General features: G+C 47.1%; 1 protein-coding gene across 1 annotated transcript; it reads right to left on the bottom strand.

Annotated features, from left to right (window-relative positions):
* Positions 1 to 12,880: 12,880 nt before the first annotated feature.
* Positions 12,881 to 17,076, bottom strand: LOC309409216 (alpha-2,8-sialyltransferase 8E-like; the record flags this gene model as incomplete). Its single annotated transcript, XM_082005331.1, has 7 exons — positions 12,881 to 13,340; positions 14,263 to 14,349; positions 14,593 to 14,705; positions 14,855 to 14,999; positions 16,309 to 16,395; positions 16,570 to 16,638; positions 16,946 to 17,076. The coding sequence occupies 7 exons, from the start codon at positions 17,074 to 17,076 to the stop codon at positions 12,881 to 12,883; spliced, it is 1,092 nt and encodes a 363-aa protein (XP_081861457.1).
* Between the last annotated feature and the right edge of the window lie 5,046 nt (positions 17,077 to 22,122).

Below are 22,122 nucleotides of genomic sequence, written 5' to 3'. Positions count from 1 at the left end.
CATCAGTATGTTATCAACATTTTTTCATCCCAAAACATAGCTTCACACTAGCTCCTGTGAAGAAAATTAACTCTATTCTGGCCGAAACCAGGACAACCCCTCTTCTCTGCAGGATCATCTCCCATGAGATTCTTTGACACAGGAGCCTGAGCAGGCCAAGGTCTGCTCTTCTAATTTCTAAAGTCACAGTCTAGCTCTTTGCCTTGTTCCTTCCACTCCAGATCCTAAACTCTACCAGTTCATGCAACCAAGGCTGCCCCAGCCTTGTATCCCCAGTAAGTCCTTCCTTGCTTGTAAGTATTTGGTCCACCACAGCACATACCCTCATCAGATCCTCCATCACCTGTGTTAGGAAGTTTTCATCAGGGTACTCCAGAAACCTCCAGGATTGCCTGCGCCCTGCTGTGTTGCCCTTTCAACAGGTGGTTCAAGTCCCCAATGAGGACCTGGGTCTGCAAACATGGGGCTTCTTCCAATTTTCTAGTGGATGAAATGGTGGTTTGAAACTGTTCTGTCTCACTCCTTATTAGAGGGACTCCCCAAGCCTTGCTGAGTCAGGACCATACATGCTGCAGAGGGAGCTCCAGGGTAAGCTGAAGCACACAGTAAGGTGGAAACAAACAAGCCTGAAAGCGCTGAAAAGGTGTCCGGAGTAGAGGGTACAACTGGAGTGGTAAGTAGGAACAATTGAGTCATGCTGCAGGCTGTGAGCAATGATCAGCCAGTTTTAGGGACAGGAGTTGGGAGAGATGTAATGGTGTAATTGTTTCATTCTCTCGGTGCTGCATCTTGGAGGTGGGCTGTTCGGAGGAGAGAGGAGGCAGGTTTTAGGCAGTGAGAGGAAAATGTGTTTCCTTGGGCACCCTGGTAATGCATCGACTGGACAACCAAGGTGTTACATTTTCCCATCAATCTTTTCTAGATTTATCTTCCCTCAGGGCTTTTTTTTCCCCCTGCACTCATTTTTTTTCAAAAGAAAATAATTTTATTCATGAGCAGTCTCTCCTTTTGTTGCCTGTCCTCTTGGCTTTGTTTTTTGTCAATAACATTTTTTACATGGTTTGTTTCGCCTAGCATTTATTTCTCCTATCTGTGCTGCTTTTCTTGCAGCCCACAGAGGAAATACCTGGAAATCAGTATCTGCATTGAAGGAATGACAAGATAGTGAAGTACGAGTGAAGTGTTGCCATTTGGCTTGTTACCTGCACCATATTTACTGCGGTTCTCTAAGTAGAGGCAGACTGAAAGAGAAACTTGTTCTTTTCTTTCTCTCTGTTTTGTTGAAAGGAGGACAGGCCTGACTCTCCGTGGTGGGCTACAGGCAGCAGTCTTAAATCAGTGTAGTGGGACGGTGAGCCTGTGGGCGTGTAGACAATCAGGAGAGGAGTGGAAACCTGTGGAAGGTCCTGCAGTGCCTCCCTCTAGTTCTCGCATTCACACCTCTCCGGCAGTGAAGAGACATCTTTCATCAAATACCATACACAGGCTTTGGGCGCATAAGTGTTTGGGTTTTCTGCAATTTATGAAAAGCATAAATATTAAAAATAGGTAGATGAGTGACTAAGAATTTTCCTAGACACCTCAACATTTCTTACAAGAACCGCTGTTTTTCCGCACTCAGCTTCGGATGGGACTGATCAACAGGACAGACAGTTGTGTGACACAGCTTCTGCAAGTTGACCTCTTGGGGCTGCAGGTCTGACTTGGGTCTGGCAACGAGTATGCTCTGCTGAACAAAAATCTGAAAGGGAGATCTTAACCCAGTTGTCCCTTCAAGATATTAATTAATTGCTGAGCACAGGTTTTCCTTCATCTCTGCAGATCTTGCTGGAAAGCCCAGTGTCTGCTAACTAGTGCTGGGGTCCTGAGCTGGGCTCTGTTCTCCTTCAGGGAGTCTGCATAGCTCTTCAGGTGAGAGCTTTCCTATTTCTTGAATCACTTTGCCTTTTCAGAGCGGGAGGCACTGCTCAAAACAGAGGAAAGGTGGTGCTCAGTGTCACAAATAAGCTCTTTGCCTCGGAATCCTGCCTCGCACCACAGATCTCTTCATTTCCTCAGCCCATGGAGATGGAAAAGGCAAAAAGATATTACCCTCATTTCAACACTACACACATGCACCTATCAAACACTGCTCTAATTTCAGCGCAAACAGATCCCTGAAAGTCCGTGCATCTCTGTCAGCCCACTGCACTCTCTCATCTGCTCTGCCACATCCCTCCTGCAAAGGGACAGCAACCACTGCAAAATGGACTACTGGGAAGGAAGCAAAACTGTGTGTTTCATTCCGTTTACTGTTATTCTGACAGCAGCCAGGCAAGACCAACTCTTTCTTTTTCCTGGAAAAATATTTTGGAAAAGTAAGTGGCACCCTGTCTCCAGTCCTGAAAGTCCACCAGAAGACCTCTGAGCAGGAGCAGCTGGGGAAGTAACACCTGGAGATTTCCTCTTGAACCAACAGTACATGAAACAGTACATTTCTAGCATACCTGGGTGTCACAAATGAGTGGTTGGTCTGCTTAAAAGATCACCACCAAAGATACCAGAAAATGAATGATTTTAATATAAATTTGTAAAAGTGCAACTTAACAGAATTCGATGGCAAGGTTCACTCTATTACTTATTTAACATGAAAAGGTATACAAAGTGAAACCAAGTTACAACTAGATTGGAATTATTTGCTCATGGATCGAATCGATTTAATGTATGTGGTTTATGTTAAAGTATGTGTGTATGTTGAGGAGAGAAAGTAGGGGAGAGCCTCCCTAGGGTCATGAGGTCCTGAGGTTCAGAGTGGACCCCTTTGATTTCTAAACTCCTTCTCAAAGAGGAGTCTAGGTGTGGCTGAATCCACTCCTAGTCCCAGACGTGGTCAGTGGTTTATGACTAAAGGGATAGGGTATCAGGGATTCTGGTGTGGTGATATATTTTGTGTTTGATGTAACTTTAGGATGGCAACAATTAATACAAAATAACAGCAATTAAATTCACTAATGATATTGAGATAAATCACAGTATCAAAGCATGTAAAACCTAGCAGCATAATCGACCTAAAACTTACTATGATTAGTCACATAAACAGATGTAGAGAAAAGAGATAGGTATGTATAAAGGTAAAAGAGATAGATAGGTACAAAGGTACCTTTTAAATATACCCCTCAAATTCAAATACTCACATCGATGGATTGCATCGCTCAACGGTTGCACAGCCGAGCCTCTGAGTTATCACAAACTTGAGGGTTCATGGACTCTGAGAGGTGTCCCGCTCAGAGGGAGGTGCTGGTCGCGGCCCGCTGCGGTCCAGGAGAGCTCAGAGGGTCTCACTTGGGACCACTCTTCATAGGACTGGGAGATGATTGACTTTAGGCATCAGTAAATTTCCATCCTTGCCACAAATCATTTGCCAGTAATTGCTAGAATTCTTGTCAAGTCATAATTGGACAAAAATATGTTCAAGGGCTATCAGAGGAGGATTACTCATACAACTAATAGTCCTGAGACGGTCAGTACTGTTCTCTACCTTAGCTACACAAGAGTGCTTGGCACGGCCAACAGGCTCTCAACTGCCAAACTCTCCGCTTCAAGGCCAAGGCTTATCGAGAGCTCCAGGTGCAAGGAGGGGGAAGAAATGCACCACCATGCTGGGGCACTGCATGTGGTTGGAATCACAACACAGCTTAGTAGCAACAACAAAGCAGGCTGGGTAAATGGCTGCTTTTTACAGAAACCCGTGAAGTGGCACACAGATAAAGAGGCTACCAGAGCTATGAATGTGGCACACAGATAAAGAGGCTACCAGAGCTATGAATGTGGCACAGGATTTTACTGTAAAAGACAATGGAACCATAAAATAATAGTAATTTCTGTAATCTCATTCTTTGCCAGTTAATAACAATCCATAAATGTTACTTGGGAATGAACAGTTCTGCAGGTAAACCTGTATTTCTGGATACCTCAAAAAACAAGGGCATCACCCAGGATGTGAGCCACACCCATAATCTTACATTTAAAAAAAAAGCAGTTCCTTGTGCCTCAGTTGATGGCTGAGGAATGGCAGACCGCAGGGGTTGCAGGAGGTGAATATGAGGACAGAAGGCAGATTATCTCCACGCTTCCTTTACAAAGACGTGGTTGTACTATGATTTATCTCCCCAGTCTCCTCACTCACAGATCTCAGATCCTCTTTATAAACTACTTAAAAATGATGCCAGCATCTCAACTCCATCCCAGCACCTGAGCATCTGGGGCTGTGAGAGTCAAAGGAAACAGAGCAAGAATTCACTCCAAAAGCTTTTCTTGCCCAAAGTAAGAAAGTTTCTTACTGGATTAAGAAAGCCCATGAGGTACTGTGGCCAAAAGCAACACCTTTTTGGCTTCCTTTTTATCTCATCTTTGCCAGACTATGGCAAAAGTGAGCAGTTAACCCTACTTAGAGCTGATGCTGGGGCTACTTTGCACAGCAGGTCTTCCAAACCCCTGGAGAGCTGAGCCATGACCCAGTTTGCTGTGTCTTGCTAAGGCACTGCAAAGACCCTAGGAATGTTTCCTTCCAGGAATGTGTTTGCAGGGCCTTGAGCTGTGGATCTTGCTCTGGAGTCAGTGCTAGCAAGTGGAGAGGGGCTATCAGCAGGGAGAGACCAGGAGCATATCCTAGAGAAGAGCTGCTTGGGGATGGTATATCTGCTCTTCTGAGCCTGGCACTGTCTCAGCAGAGGAAAAGTGATCTGAGAGGGTGAAGTATCAGGGCTGTGGAGACTTTTCAGGGAGCGGTGGTGCGTCCCCCACAATCACAGTTCTGTGCATCAGGAGGGCAATGTTAGCTTTCCAAACCACCAAGGTTTCAGGGTTTGATCCTCCTAGGCAGAGCCCCCAGGGCTATAGCAGTCACCATACAGCAGGACCTTGAACATGGTCTGGTGGCATTAATTCTAAATTCCTAGTGGGGATTTCAGTGCTATTAACTTCTTGTTAATAATAATTGAGGTGCTGGAGTCTGTCCAAAGAACAGTAACAAAGCTGGTGAAGGGTCTAGAGCACAAGTCTTATGAGGAGCATCTGAGGGAACTGGGGTTGTTTAGCCTGGAGAAAAGAAGGCTGAGGGGAGACCTCATCGCTCTGTACAACTACCTGAAAGGGGCTTGTGGCAAGGTGGTTGTTGGTCTCTTCTCCCAAGTAACAAGCGATGGGACAAGAGGAAATGGCCTCAAGTTGCACCAGAGGATATTAGGAAAAATTTCTTCATTGAAAGGATTATCAAGCCTTGGAACAGGCTGTCCAGGGAAGCGGTTGAGTCACTATCCCCAGCGTTATTTAAAAGATGTGTAGATGTGGCACTTAGGGACATGGTTTAGTGGTGGACTTGATGGTCTTAAAGGTCTTTTCCAACCTAAATGATTCTGTGATTCTTACTGATACTTGGATATGTTCAAGATAAGGGCAAGTGAAAGTGGGGACTCTTGTTCAATTGTGAGCTTTTTCTCCAGGGAAGTTCTGTCTCTAGGACCCAGAGACTCCAAAGGGGAACTTGGCTGCAGGAGATGGCCAGTTTCCTTCAGCAGCACAGCTGGGGCAAGAAGAAGAGGGTGTGCAGTGGGTATACAATCATCACCAGGTACAAAGTCCTGCTTCAAGGACAGGTGAAGGTAAAAGTACATCTTCGATAACAGTCACTGCAAAAAGTGCAGTTTGCCAAGAGTGCCCGTAATGCAGGTGCGGCTCTTGGGATCCCCTGTTTATTTGGCAGGTGCTTTGACTGTCTAAGCCACAGTTCCCACAGGAGGCGGGACCCCTTACACAGGGATCTGAGTGAGGTCTCACATTCACACAGTATGGGGCATTCAAACTACCTTCCTGCCTTCTGCAGCACCTCTCACTTCTCTGCGTCGTTTGTGACCAGTTTCTTCTTTTACAGATGGAGGGACCCACAGGTTTGAGGCTGAGCCCAGAAAAACATTCCACCTCTGCTGCTTCCTGGGCCAACGCCTGCGATCCTCAGGTGCCTCTTCTGAAATGGGAGAGGTGTCAAACAGTAAAGCAAATGCAGACTAGACAGTTCTGCTAGACCTGCAGTACTCAGACCACAGGTTTGCACCCTTTTTGTGTTTTTCCCTCTTGCATTTTAATACATTGGGTCAGTTTGCTTAAAATGACTGAGCTGCCTTTCCTTGTCTTCTCTGTCTTCTCGTCTTTAACGTCCCTATTTTTAGGGAACTGCCTGCATTCACAGGGAATCCTTGTGCCTGGAAACTTTCCTGCCTCCTCTTCCTGAAAAGGTCTTGTGCTGCGGCCTTCTGGTGAAGGACTGTGCAGGGAGTTTAGAGCTGGGAAGGACAGTGGAGACGAAGCAGGACTCCAGACTGATGCAGACATGAAGCAGAAGCATGGATGTTGTTCAGCCTGGAGGGCTCAGGCTCATCTCCTCCCCAGCCCTAGGGCTCAGCAGAGCTCAGCAAGGCTGTTGTGTGCATGGGGCCCTGGGTGAAAAAGACTGCTAGCTTTTGGGCAGGTACCTCAAAGCTGGAGTATCTGCACTGCAGGGCCCGGGTTCAGCCTCCCATGCCCATGCTCTGACCACACCGAGCTCTGAAAACTAAAAGCAGTGCAATCTGACCTCAAGATTGGCCAAGGCTACGTAAAACCTTACCGCAGCTCTAAGTCCTGCCTCACACCCAGGGTCCCATGACCACTGGGTGGCTCAGGAGAATTTCAAGGTAGGTAAGAGGCAGGTGGGGCACCCCTAGAAGGGGAGCTTCCTACATCCCTCCTGGCATGCCTTATCCTTTCCTATGGGGTCCAGCAGTGAGGATTCCTGTTGCTCACCCAGGCAACCCAGGTCCCACTCCTGGTGTGGGAAGCCTTCACTGGTGTTGCTGTTGCCAGATGAGTTTTTGTGGCTTGTGCGACTTATCTGACCTTTTATTCTGTCTCCTCTATCTTAACCTGCAGCAAATCAAAGGGGGCACAGCTTGGCTGTCCCATATGAAAGTTGAGCTCCTCAAGAAACTGCCTTCTAGCATTCTCCACACCCTTCCCCAAGTCCCTATCCCCAAATGATCACCTTCTCACCCATCACAAAGCTCTGTGCCACTGCCTCTGTAGCTCCTTCCAACCACTGCAATGCTTCGTCTTCCCACAGGAGAAGGCCATCTCAAACAAGCCGTCAGCAAGTGCTGTCGGGCCTCTTCCCGGCTCCTTCTATGGCCAGCGCATCATCCCTTTCTTGGGTCTGCCTTTTTCAAGGCCAGGGGCTCAGCCTGGGGGACTCACTCGGGCATGCCTCTCAATCATCAACCTCAGCACCACTCCAACCAGCAAATTGGTTGCCAGGAAAGACCACACAGTGGGACTGACTCAGGAAGAAAAAGACCCGCTGTCCCACTGGGAGTCACCACCCAGGGCTGGGCAAAGGGCTACCCACACCTGCACTGATTTCTGGCAGGGTCTGTCTAACAGCAGGTTTAAATATCTCCATAATCCCCCCACCATTGCCTGAGTGAGGAGTTTGTTTGCACCCAGTGCCCCTCATGTTGGCAGCAAGATCTTTCCTCCCAAAACACCAGAGGGCACATCCTATGGCAAGGGGGATGTCTCAGTCACTGGCATGTCGCCACCCCCTGCCCAGGGAGGTGCCTCCCTGGGAGTCATTGTGAAGCTGGGCTTGGCATGGGATATGCACCACATCTGTCCAGCTGGGCACAGTTTGCTGGTCGGCTTGAAACACACTTTGTGGAACTCCAAGAAAGGACCAAGACGTCATCTCCTCCAAATCACAGCTTCTCCTTTGGTTCTGCAAAGCAAACCCATCAGCCACCAGTGAGGGTGGGATGCAAATCCACGTGCAATGAGCAACCACCACACAGAAGCAGTACATGCCTTGCCCACACCACCATGTTACACACAGACTGAGCATTCAGACCACAACTGCTCTTGATATCACGACACTTCATAGCAGGACCTTTCCCCAGCAGTCCTGTTTCTGGAAACGGGTCCTTTCCCACTGATTTCTGCAGAGGACTGGAGTTCCTGTTTTGTCATGCCTGGGAACTGTTGTGTTAGAGGCAGTGGGAACATGACAACCCTGAGAGGGACCAAAGGGTTTAGAAACTTTTTGTCCTTGACCCCAAAAAGAGCCTTCCATTGCCCTTATCCAACTCCTGGTACACTTTTCCACTGAGGTGCCACTGGGGCAGCAGGGTCTTCTGGAAAACAGGGCTGAAACCTTAAAAATCTGTACTTGAAGTCGTGCCCAGGGACAAACCCCCACAGGAAGGAACCACAGATGGAAGATGCAGAGGGGTACCCTGTTTGTCCAGCACAGCCAGGCTGACAGATGAGCTTGAGCCAGACATGGTAAGAGTTGTCTTCCTGGCAGACATGGCACCTTTGTTTCCCAGCTCTCCTGCCACCTGCAGTTTTACAGAACAGTCCTGGCTGGAGAAGATGGATGAACACTCACTTTCCCCATTTCTCTTCCAGGCCAGTAAGTTAAATAATCTAGGTCCTTACTCTCTTCAAAGTTTATGGGGTTTCTGGGTTTGTTGCAAGGAAAGGTGTCTGAAAAGGAGGAAAAGCAGCTTTCACTCCTGAAGGATGTGGAACCAGGAGGCCGAGGGAGGCATGGGGCATAGTGGCATCTGTGGCTTGACCCAGAGCTGCTCCTGGCAGGACAGAGTGGTCCTGCTCAGGGGCTTGGCTCAGGGAAGGAGATGCCCATGTCTGAGCTGGGCAGTGTAAAAATCTCAAGGAAAATGCAGGGAGATGAAATAATAAATTCTGTTCCTGCCCAGACAGCTGATGGCAATGTATGCATTGACATGTCCAGGGTTCCTTGTTCTGCTCCTCCTTAACTACATGTTCTGATAACCAAGGTAATGAGATACAAGCCAAAGAGATTGGACAATCTGGTCTTATTCCAGCATGCTTTGGGGTATCAAACACAGAACAGTTAGCAAATGCACTGTAAGAACTCAAGAGCAAATGCCCTCTTATTATATGTATTCTGCATCCTTCCACCTTGAAATAAACCCCTGGATGACAGCAGTGCTGGTCCCACTCCCATTTCAGTGGTAGCACGGGGGCATAAGAAGGCAAGGGTTCAGCTCACCTCCTGCACCATGTCCTAGTCCCTTGACCAGCCTGTGGAGACTCTCACGTAGGGGTTTGCAGGAGGAATACCTACAGTTGCTCCCAAATCACCATGCAGCCTCTTTTGTTCCTTCTCGCCATTCCCCACCAGCCCAGTGCCTGCCTTCTGCTTCAGCAAGCCACAGGCGCCACAAATGTGCTGCTCTCCATCTTCACTGGTCACTTCCTGAGCCAAAAGGGCCCGCTCCAGAAAAGCCCACATGCTAGCTGCCGGCAGCATCACCAGCCTTGCAGCCACTGTCCCTGGGACCTGCTCACAAAAAGCCAGGCGTTTTCTGCATTCGAGCAAGCTGGGTTGCCCCAATCTCAGGAGGGCAACTCGGAAACAAAAGCTGAGCAGATGGCAAAGGGAGTCCATGCAGCCCAACAGGGAGAGCTGCTGAGGGAGACCTTGTGCCACTAAGTAAAGCTCTCTCAAATTATTGTAGTAAAATTACTGTTGCGGATTGGAAACTGCTGTATAAAATGGTGACACTGGAAGCCTGGAACCAGAGCGAGCTGTGAGTTTGAAAGATGTCTGGTGTAAGTGGAATGATTCAGGACCCCGCTGCTGCTCTGTCTCTTTTCTCAGTAACTGTTGAGAGGCCTTTTCAGCACGCTGTAAGATACAGAAATGGTATCATAAGATAACATATACAAGTGTTCACTATGCATATATGCAATATGTATAAATAGAATAATGTACATTGAAAATGTATGTTATCAGTTCTTTAGAGAATCCCATGAGGGTCCAAAACTTAGCAATAATCCTCTTCCTTGCTTCAAGCAAGGGTTTGCACCAGAGACTTGCAGAGGTCCCTTCCCACTGATGGGATTCTGTGTTTCTATAAAACATTTCCAACAGCTCGTTCCCTCTGTCCCTCTCACAGGCATAAGAATCAGGACACAATTACAGCTGCTTTGGGTTTCCTCCATTATGGCCATTTCCCTCAAGGCCATTTTTTTGGTTGACTTTTACTGTGCACCAAGAGATGCTGCAGGCAGGATGCTGACAACTGATGTGTACATAGAAATTATTTCTTGGCTATTGCATTCACTGGATAGCAAAAAGTAATGAGGCTAAGCATTGATATGCTCACTGCCTTAGTAAAACAACCAGTCTTTCTCAGTCAAACAGAGAAAAGTCGTCCTCCAGCTCTCATGGAGAGAAAGATTTCTGTTTTCTTCACCCTTTTCTCTTAATATTCTGTACCTCTTCAAGCCAGTGGGTTTTCTCTGGCATCCTTGAGCTATTAATTGTCACCATTTCAAAAAACTTACTTAATCAGTGTCCTGGTTTCAGCCAGGGTAGAGTTAATTTTCTTCATAGAAGCTAGTGTGAGGCTGTGTTTTGGATTTGGGATGAGAAAATGTTGATAAGGTGCTGATGTTTTGAGTTGTTCCTAAGTAGTCAAGGACAGTCCAGCTTCTCGTGCTGGCCTGCCAGTGAGCAGGCTGGGGGTGCACGGGAAGGTGGGAAGGGACACAGCTGGGACAGCTGACCCACGCTGGCCAAAGAGAGATTCCCTACCATATAACGTCATGCTCGGTATATAAAGCTGGGACGAAGAAGAAGGAAGGAGTGGAGGGACGTTCGGAGTTATGGCGTCTGTCTTCCCAAGAAACCATTACGCGTGACGGAGCCCTGCTTCCCTGGAGATGGCTGAACACCTGCCTGCCCATGGGGAGTAGTGAATGAATTCTTTGTCTTGGTTTGCTTGCGTGCGCAGCTTTTGCTTTACTTATTAAACTGTCTTTATCTCAAACCATGAGTTTCCTCACTTTTACTCTTCCGATTCTCTCCCCCGTCCCACCGTGGGGGAGTGAGTGAGCGGCTGCATGGGGCTTAGTTGCCAGCTGGGGCTAAACCATGACAATCAGGTACAAAACTTTGCATTTCCTGTGGTTGAATTTCATGGCGTTCCTCTCAGCCCATTTCTCCAGCCTGTTGATGTCCGTGTGAACAGGAGCAAAACACCGCCAGTGTATCAGCCAATCCTCCCAGATGTGTATCACCTGCAAGCTTGCTGTGGCTACACCCTATCTGAACATGCCGCCTGTTCATGAAGATGTTTAATAGTGCTGGCCTCAGTATCAGGTACACCACTGCTGACTGGTGACTGGCCTGCAGCTGGGCTTCATGCCACTGATCACAATATGTAAGTGTGGCCATTCAGCCAGTCACACTCCACCTCAGTGTCTGCTGGTCTTGTGTGTACTTTATCAATTCATCAGAGAAGATGTTATGGGAAACAATGCTGAAACCCTTCCTAAAGGCATGATAAACAATATCCACTTCATTACCCTCATCCACCAAGGAAGTCACCTCCTTGCAAAGGCTATCAATCAGCTGCATGAGGCATGATTTCCCCCTCTGTAAATCCATACTGGCTACTCCCTAAATATAGAGGAGCATATATATATGCTAATATATAACAAGCGCCTAAATCAGCTGGCAGCCACCCACAGCGCAGGAAGGATTTGGTGTTCATGCCCTGGGGAAAAAGACACTGCGCCATGTCACATGGGCACTGATGCACGCAACTGGTGCATCCAGCCTGTAATCCACCCCGAGTCACTGGTCCAGCTGGCAATCCAGCAGATGGTGAGGACTGTCTGATTAACTGTGATCTTCAAAGGCATGAATGAACAATTATCTGCATAGGTCTGACAAATATGCAGAATGTAATGCTTTATGCCTAATGCTAATAAGATAACTAAATAAAAGAATCAGTGAAATTAGTCTAATTAAAGCAAGCAGAGAATAGCAAAGAGTAAGCAAAATGTGGCAAGCTCTTAATAGTTTATTGACAAGTGGTATTAGAGCAATGTGCTGGTTTTGGCTTGAATAGAGTTAATTTTCTACATAGCGGCTATTATGGGGCTATGTTTTCGATTTGTGCCGAAAACGGTGTTGATAATACAGGGATGTTTTCGTTACTGCTGAGCAGTGCTTGCACAGAGTCAAGGCCTTTTCAGTTTCTCACACCACCCCACCAGCAGGGAGAGGCTAGGGGTGCACAAGAAGTTGGGAGGGGACACAGCTGGGACAGCTGACCCCAACTGATCAAATGGATATTCCATACCCTATGACATCATACTCAACATATAAAACTGAGGGAAGAAGAAGGAAGTGGGGGCGTTCGGAGTTATGGCATCTATCTTCCCAAGTCACCATTACGTGTGATGGAGCCCTGCTTCCCTGGAGATGGCTGAACACCTGCCTGCTGATGGGTAGTAGTGAATTAATTCCTTGTTTTGCACAGCTTTTGTTTTCCCTATTAAACTGTTTTTACCTCAGACCATGAGTTTTCTCACTTTTCTGATTCTCTTCCCCCATCCTGCTGTGGAGGGAGTGAGCGAGTGGCTGCACGGTGCTTAGTTGCTGTCTGGGGTTAAACCATGACAAGAAATAAAAATTCTTGAGGTGGGATACTCAGATTTTGAAATGCAGTTAATAAATTCACACTGCTGGCGAGAAAGGTTGTTTACTAGCAATATAATTATGCATTAAGCACTAAAAGATGACTATTAGTGACTCCCAATTAATTAACACAAAAATTATCTGATGCTAGTGCTACTTACTGAATGGTGACACTCTACTGGAACAGTGTGGAAAAGAGAAGGAGGCATATTTTTCATCCTCTGAGTCTCTAGGTTTGCATCTATGTCTGTGTGTTCCCATCAGAAGATCCCAGAATGGATAATAACAACAGCAGAAACCATGTTCTTTAGACCCCATTTTGTTTTACTTGACCCCTTAGCACTGCCCCAGATGCACCTGCAGCACGCTGAGGAAGTGCATATCCACATAGTAAGTAAACTCTTCAGGCATGGTGTGCACACCTGGTTTGGGAGGCACGTTGTCATAGTAATGATGGGGCAGGGAATGGCCATCAGGATGCAGAGAGAAGGGCCAGAAGCCGTAGAGTGTGATGTGTTGGCACAACTCCAGAGCAGCATTCACTAGCATGAAACCTGAGGAGAGGCGATGGGTATGAAAACCACGATCATGCCAGTACTTGGTTAGGGCACTCAGGTACCGTGGGTGGAAGAAGAAGACATGTGACTGGGAGGCAGAATCCTCTAATGCATAGAGTGCTCGGTAAGAAACCTCACTATTGCCAGGGTAGGAGAAAGATGGGATGAGGAACCAAGTCTTTCCATAGGAACCTGCTGCCTTCACAAATGGCAAGCGCCGACCATTCAGACCACGAAACCTGTAAGGCAAGAGATGTGAGACCATCACCCCCTACAAACCCCGTTCTTTTTCCCTCCTGCCCTTCCCATGTCACTTTTCCCTGGAGCAGTAAAATACCAGTCTTAGTCTTCCCCTCCATTTTCCCCTTCTCTGCACCTTATGGGTGATCTGAGTTCAAGATTCTCATGTGCAGCTAACACAGACCAGAGGAGCTGCTTGGAAGTACCCAGGATGTTTGCTAGTGATTAATTGGTTAAAAGGCTGGGAAAACATCTTCAAATTTAAAACTTTAGTGGCCCCGCAGCTCACAGTTCATGGAGAATGATGTCCCATAGTGGTGGAGCAGAGGCCTGTGGGAGCCCTCTGAGATCCACATCTGAGCTAATTCTTAGGTCTCTTTTGTAGTCAGTGGAGAGAAACGAGCACAGCTGATCACAACTGATCTGTCTTATTTTAGATGTCAGCTGTAGGACAAGGAGAACCTATTTTCTCCACTGAACATAAAGAGCATTTATGCAGCTAGGATCAGAATGAGATTAAATAGTTCCTATCAGAGCTCCTCCTGACAGCAGCAGTACAGAATACAGCTGAGCCTCTCTGCCTGTCTCGGTATCACCCTTGAGAGGATCAGCTCACTGCAAAGACTGGAAATGCTATTCATCTCTAGTAGTAAGCTAGAACAATCAACAGCAAACAAGTCTGGGACAAACTCTGCCCGAAACAACTCCAAGACTTGCAGTGTTCCCCTGTATACCTCTACATAGAGAGGAGCATCTCATGGCAGTAGATGTCAATAGGTTTTTCTGTATGGGCCTTGCATAGGCCTGTCTGTTTTCTGGGACCCAGAGCAGAAGCAAAAGAGATTGCCTCTGCAAGAACACAGTATACACGGGAGAAGAAAGTTAGGAGCCCTTTCTTCCATTTTCATTACCACACATTACTTTTTATGAAGGATACTAGGATTCACAGTGACAACGCTTGACTTTCTGCCGACATCCTCAAGGAAGTCCATAGAAGGCAGGTTAAACCTGATTGTGGTATAAGCAAAGGAAGTCTATGAGAAATAATGCTCCATGATATCCTGAGAGCTTACCCATCCCTCTGTGACACCACCCAGATCAGGTACACCCCACCATTTCTCCAGTTCCTCGCCTTCAACCCTGCTCAGAACATTTCATCTGTCTCCATTTTGTCTACCATCACCTTATTGCCATGAAAGCCCATGAATGCTGGCCTCCTACATCTCTCTTGGGCAGGCTGGCAGCAATTACCTGATTACAAACTGGTGTCCATCAATTTTAGAGCCACAGCTACTGTTCCTGAGGATCCCTCCATTTCCCACCACAGCACAGGTTTTGTAGAGAGGGCCCCGAACGGGCGATTTCTAGAAAGAACAACATGTAGAAATTCACTCACCCTTAGATAATTACAGTAAAGATCTACCACAGATCCTCCAACTGGACACATTCCAGGGTGTACGAGAGAAAAGCATGCAGACAGTGAGTTGTATTCCTCATCAAAGAACACTCCTACCTCTGGCAGGATCTCCAGCAAGCCACTGCTGACTTTCAAGCTCTTTGAACGATGTCCATCATAGACAATCTCGGACCCCAATGGTGTGTTTTCTTGTGTCACAACCAGCCAGTCTGAAGCATTGCAACAGTGCCCTAGCTCTGCCCTGTAAGGGGGAGAGAGGGAACAGTGAGCAGAGATGTGGGAATGGGATGAAGGAGGACTGCAGCAGAATAACAAAGGAGAGAGGGGTGAGAATGAGAAGAGAGGGGTAGGTAAGGTGCTACAGTAGCAGCAGAAGTAAAGGATTAGGTGAGCAAGTATCAGAGTGTAAAGGGAAAGCGAGCATGGGAAAGCACAGGGAACACAAAGCATTGTGTCATGTTAGAGCAACCTTCTTCATGCACTTTCTGTTTATCCATCGCTACACAACCTTCATTTTCTTCTTCCTCATTCACACACATTTCTAGACATTTTCTATCTGTTCTCCACTCTTTAGCCTAGGCACTAGTCCAAAGCCCCTCCTGCTTGCTTCAGCCTCAGTTTCACCCCCAACCCATACATGCCTTCACCCCTCTCCTCATAAGCTCACCAATGTGCAAGATCAAAGGCCAGCATACGGGATGGTATAGGCGGGCCATGCGAACAGGTGTTATGTAAGGATGGTGGGTGTGGGGGTGCCTGCATGTCCCAGTCTTACAGTATGACCTGGAGGACAACATCCCCTTAGATATGACTGTGAGTGTAGACAGTGTGTGTGAGGATCAATCCAATAAAGAAACCCAGGTAGGCATTCACCAAAACTCATCATGGGGAAGATGACCAAGAGACTCATGGAATAAAGAAGGAGTCACCTGAAACAAAGTATGAAAGGAACGTGAACATTTTTCATGAGGGGCAATATGGAGTAGGAAGAGCATCAGTCAAAACCTGATCTGATGCTGCCAGAAGTTTCCCCACCAGCATCACAAACTCTGCCAAGGCCAAGCAGAGCAGCTGCCCTGTCAGACACTGTGCAGAGTCTGCACATCCAGCCAGTGGGCTGTCAGTACTGGCTGCAACAAGCAGGGATCCACAGCATGGGTCATGTGTATATGTGTATTCTTCACAGGCTTGTGCATCAGCAAGTCATAGAGAGCAAAAGGCGTTCCCACAAATATAGAGTACATGCACATCCTGTGCGGGGGAGCGTGTGCATGTAACTGTGTCAATGTGTGTGGATGTGTGTGATTAGAACTTCTTGGGCTTATTTGTAGAAGGGTGTTTAGAAATTTGTAGTTGTATATTGACATTTTGTAAGTGTCTAACATTTTGGTTTATCTATCTGCTTTGTTATTGGTATTTGATCCTAAATGTCTAGCTCACCCATTGTGGGTAAAGCATGCGTCATCGATAAATTAATAAACTGCTTTGGTTGCAATTTTGTTGGAAGTAGGTGAACTGAGTAGTTTTCCCCTGTGATCGGTGGACATCACCTGTACTGGGCCAAGGCAGTAGTGTTGAGCTTCCAGCGGCAGGTCTGCATTAACTTCACTTGTCTCAGGCTCCAGAGCTCATTCACCCTAGAGACGAAAGAGCTTGTAAACCACTTGAACGCTCTCACAAAGACTTACTGCAAACAAATGACTGTTGTATCCCTTCCTACCCCCTGGACCTTCATTGAGGCCACCAGGTGACCCAGTTTAGCCAGATGCCTGTCTGCAGCTGCCCAGCACACTTGTGGCCATGACTCTCACTTCTGAGGTTGTGTTATGTTGCTCAACACTCCTTGACATGCTTCTGGTTCTGGATCTTTGATGTCAGGTCTGTGAAATAAACAAAGGGTTAAACTGAGCCAGAATACCATGTCCTCACACAACTTTCCTCTGTCACACCACCCCAGCAATCCCATACACCCAGTGTCTCCCCTTGGCCATCTCATGGCCCTACCTGCAACCACACCCACCTTGAGATATCCACCTGAAACTAGCATCATTGCGTCCATTCCCTACACCATTTTCACTCCTACTCTATTAATTCCTCCCTTGGAGGTCTCTTGGAGTGGCCCTCCATGTTCCCATTTCCTTTCCAGGATTGAAGAGGCACAGTTCCTCCACTCTGTCCCTCACCCACCTGTCATTCCACACCAGAAAGCACATGGAGACAAGTAAGACTGCAGCTACAGCCAGCAGTATGACCCATAGCTTGTGCATCTTCAGCAGTCTTGGCTTCACATACTCGTCCCTGCTGATGCTGTTTGGCATTTTGGAGAATGCTTGAGAGAGCAGAAGAAATGAGGAAAGTCCATACCTGAACTGATCAGTGTAAACACCTAGGCCAGGGCTTCTCTGGCACTGGCCCTCATTGCAGAGAGTTACTCTGCAAAACAGTATCCAGTGTGAGGGATAGGAGGGAACTCATTTCTCTTGGGCTATGCTGAAGCATGCCATGGGGTTATCAGTGGATTCCACTGGACCCTGTTGGAAGGCATCATGAGCCAATACCAATTACCAATACCAATTACCTCTCCTCTAAAGCTGTCCTCAGCTATTCACAGAATCACAGAATGGTAGGGATTGGATGATTGGATGTGACCTCAGAAGATCATCTGGTCCAACCCCCCTGTCAAGGCAGGACCACCCAGGGCAGGTTGCACAAGAACGCATCCAGTTGGATTTTGAAGGTCTCTAGAGAAGGAGACTGCACAGCCTCTCTGGGCAGCCTCTTCCAGTGCTCTCTCACCCTCACAGTAAAGAAGTTTTTCCTCATGTTGAGGTGGAACTTCCTATGCTGCAGTTTATGCCCATTGCCCCTCGTCCTGTTCTGGGCACTACTGAAAAGAGACTGGCTCCATCCTCCTGACAGCCACTCTTCAGATGTTTATAGACATTGATAAGGTCCCCTCTCAGCCTTCTCTTCTCCAGACTAAACAGCCCCAGGTCTCTCAGCCTTTCCTCATAAGAGAGATGTTCCAGTCCCTTAATCATCTTCATGGCCCTCCATTGGACTCTCTCCAAAAATTCCCTGTCTGTCTTGAACTGTGGAGCCCAGAACTGGACACAATACTCCAGACGAGGCCTCACCAGCGCAGAATAGAGAGGGAGGATAACCTCTCTCGACCTGCTGGTCACACTCTTCTTAATGCACCCCAGGATACCATTGGCCCTCTTGGCCACCATGGCACAATTGCTGTCCCATGGATAACTTATTGTCTAGCAGGACCTTGGGGTCCTTCTCCATGGAGCTGCTTCCCAGCAGGTGAAGCCCTAACCTGTGCTGGTGCATGGGGTTGTTCCTCCCCAGGTGCAGAACTCTACACTTGTCTTGTTAAATTTTATGAGGTTCCCCTCTGCCCAACTCTCCAACTATTCCAGGGCAATGATCCCATTGGTATTCTTCCACAGCCTTGCCTCCACTCCCTGACACCTTCTCCATATCATCTCTCTAGCGGTTATCTAAAAATGCCTGCACACGAGTTCCTCATCATCTATGTTGGAAAGAAAAGGGCAAGCAGGTTTTCTCCTCATTTGGTTTACGCCCCTGCACACCAAGGACCACGACCAGCCCCAGTGAGCATAAACACAGAACTGCAGTGTATCCTACTTATCTCAACTATGAGCCTTTGTCCTGGGATGCTGTGGTTTTACCTGTTTACAGGCAGCCAGCCCAGCCATGCCAATTCTATATTGAAACAGACATGGCATCGGATTGGCATGTTTCTTCAGAGGCACACCTTTATCTGGCATGGGTAAGAGAAGCAGTTTTACTGAATTTTCCAAAGCACACCACTGTTCTGCCCATATCCTTTACCACCTTCCCATCCCTAGTTGAGGAGTAATTGTTCTGGTTCTCTTCAAACAGTGGCATGATAACAAGGTGTGACAGGGAAGGGAAGGAGGAAGTAGACCTTTGTTGACATCCCTTTTAAAGTTTTGCTCTTTTTTATCTCTGTTTCCAGGATACTGAGTTAGCCTAATCCAAATCTTTCCAGTGGAAATTTTGAAGGTTTGGGCAAAGATATGGTCCCCCCCAACATATTGTCTGCTAAATTGGAGAGATGTGGATTTAATGGATGGACTGTTAGATGGATAAGGAACTGGCTGGATGTCTGCGTCCAAAGAGTTACAGTCAATGTCTCAATGTCCACCTCTAATGAGTGATGTCCCTCAAGGGTCAGTACTGGGACCAATACTATTTAATATCTTCATCATTGACATAGCGTGATTAAGTGCACCCTCAGCAAGTTTGCAGGTGTCACCAAGCTGAGTGGTGCAGTTTACAGATAACATCAAGCTGAAGGAACCATGACAGCCTTGAGCAGTGGGCCCGTGTGAATGAGTTCAACAATACAAAGTGCAAGGTCCTGCACCTGGGTTGGGGCAATCCTCAGTATCAGTACAGACTGAGGGATGTATGGATTGAGAGCAGACTAGTGGAAAAAGACTTGGGGATAATGGTGGGTGAAAAATTGGACATGAGCCAGCAGTGTGCTCTGAGAAAGCCAATTGTATGCTGGGCTGCGTAAACAGAAGGGCCAGCAGGTCAAGGGGGGTGATTCTCTCTGCTCTTGTGAGACTCCACCTGGAGTGGAGTCTCACATCCAGTTCTGGGGGGCCTCAGTACAAGACAGACATGAACCTGTTAGAGGGGATCGAGAGGTAGCCAGAAAAAGAGTCAGAGGGATGAAACACCTCTCCTATGAAGAAAGGCTGAGAGAGTTTGGGTTCAATCTGGAGAAGAGAAGGCTCCTGGGAGACCTTATTGCGGCATTTTAAAACTCAAAGGGGGTTTGTAAGAAAGCTGGAGAAAGATTTTTTACCAGGGCTTATAGTGACAAAACAAGGGGCAATGATTTTAAAGTGACAAAGGGTAGGTTTAGATAGGACATAAGGAAGAAATCTTTTATGATGAGGGTAATGAGACACTGGAAGAGGTTGCCCAGAGAAGTTGTGGATGCCCCATCATGGGAAGCATTCAAGGTCAGGTTGGATGGGGCTTTGAACAGCTTGATCTAGTGAAATATGTCCTGCCCATGGCAGGGGGGTGGAACTAGGTTATCTTTGACAGTCCCTTCCAACCCAAAACATTCTATGATTCTATGAATAGTTGATTGTATGATTCTGTGATTCTGTGAAGATGGAAAATTTAGATTTTTAAGGATTGTCATGTGATCATTGGTGGCCTGTTCACAGGGAAAACAAAAGCTTCTTATTGCAAGTATTGCTCAGCTATAGACTTTATCTCTTGAAGCTGGAACCTGACTAATCCAGCCCCAGGCAAAACGAAGGTAATCAAAATGTTGTTTATATTGCTATCAACCAACAAGTGCCCTTCCTGTTGGTTTTTTTTTTTTTTACTTTGGGGATTTTATTGATCTAGTCTTGTTCAGGGTTAGATTGGTTATTTTGTGGGGTTTTTTTTTCCAAGTAATAGCTCTTTAAAGAGGAGAGTAATATTCTCGTTAGGGCCCTTGATCTGGTTAAGCATATTGTCAGCTCTCAAAAGTGATAGTTGCTGAAAGCCAATACAAACAGTGCACTAAGGTTCAGCATAAATTACATAACAACAGTCTAGAAAACAGGAACCCATGGTTCAGTTTCCTTACTCTAAACCCACAAGGTTAAAACAACAATTTCAATAAAATAAAAAGGTATGGAATCTAAACCCAAGAAAGATAAAGCACACATACCATTTAGACCAAGAAGGCTGTGAGGCACATCTGTTTAATCCTGAAGCTGGCTTCAAATATACTCATACCTGGGCTGGTACAGTTTTGCTGCAGCTCAAACCTCCCAACAATCTGGAACTGCCCTCTCAGTGGGAGGAGATGTGATGACTTCCTTCTTTTGGAATGACTCATGCAGTTCTTCAGGTTTATAACTAACCTATGAACTGTGAAAAGTCCTCCTGACAGTCAGTGCTCAGTGCAATTATGTCCAGATCAAAAGCCTTTCTTGGCCTTGTTTTTGTACACTGTGCATCCTATGGTAAATATGAAGGTGTCTTGTCCAATTCAAGTGTTTTACAAACAGCTGCTTGCACAAGCCAACATGGACACAAGAAGAAAAGAGTCTTGGGTGTACAGCCAAGACCTCAGAACACTGTTGCAGAGCTGGGAGGGGAGCTAGCCGCTAGGCTTAGTGCAGAGGCTAACTGCAGTAGACCTTGCCTAGACCTACAATTCCCAAAACTGCTCAAGAGCCTGTGGAAACTGAAATATCCCTACAGAATCAAGCTCCTCCAAGTGTGCAAGCTCTTGCACTTAGAAAGCCTCACTCACTGCTTCTTCCTGTGATTGACACTATAAAAAAAACCCCAAAACCAGCAAAATGGTGGGTTTCACAAAGGCTTTCTCCATCAGCCAGGTGAACCTCCTCATCATTTGTGGCGTTAACCATAGGGGTACATAATCCTAGAGGTCACTGAAACCCAGGGTCCATAAGCATGCAAGGAGGGAAGGCTGTTGCATGGCAGAGAAACAACTTGGAGCCACCTGGGCAGAAGCTGCTGAGCCAGAGCATGACAGGAACACTATCCCCAAGCGTACTGCGACAACAGCTTCTGGAGCTGTGGTCATCTGCGCAGTCGTCAGAGTGTCATGGGTGCAGTGTCCTTGAACTCTAATCCACACAGGCAGCTGTGCACATGTGCACATTCCCTTACCACAGGAGCTCATGGTCTTCAGCAAGCTTGATCCAAACTTGTCAATCAGAAACCATGTGCTTATCAATCTGTGGAAGAGCTGTGCTTTAGATACCTTTTGGAAAATCCTAGGTACATGGGTTTTAAGCCACATGTCTCAAGGCCTGGCAATGGCAATATCATGTCATGGTATTGTTGCTGAGAGCCGCTGTAACCACTGTGTCACCTTCCAGGGATGGTGCTTACCATGAATATGTCTTTAAAAGAGACATCCATTATTTCATGGGCCTGAGGCTGTCCTGTACCTGACAAGGCAGGCCAGGACCCTGGAAGTGATGCTGTCAGATGGGGTGTGGGGAGAGTGGAGACAGGCAATCCCACACACATGCTGGGGGCCATGGTCTGGTGCACAAAACCAGATTTCCCCCCACTCAAGACCCCACCTCTCCCAGTGGTCAGCCCTGCTCCTGCCACTGCCCCAGCTCTGCTCTGCCACCTGACTGCATGTAGGGCAGCAGGTGAATCCACATAAACCTAGTTGTTGCTAGGACTCTTGTTGCTAAACCTAGGGGACAATAACCCTAGGCAACACTGACACTAGGGACATTTTACCCAAGGGGTGACAAACCCTAGGGGTGCATATCGCTATCAGCCCATTACCTTTGCAG

Source organism: Phaethon aethereus (genome assembly GCF_964289735.1).
Source record: "Phaethon aethereus genome assembly, chromosome: 12".
Taxonomy (NCBI): Eukaryota; Metazoa; Chordata; class Aves; order Phaethontiformes; family Phaethontidae; genus Phaethon; species Phaethon aethereus.
This window is presented reverse-complemented; position numbering and strand designations above follow the sequence as displayed.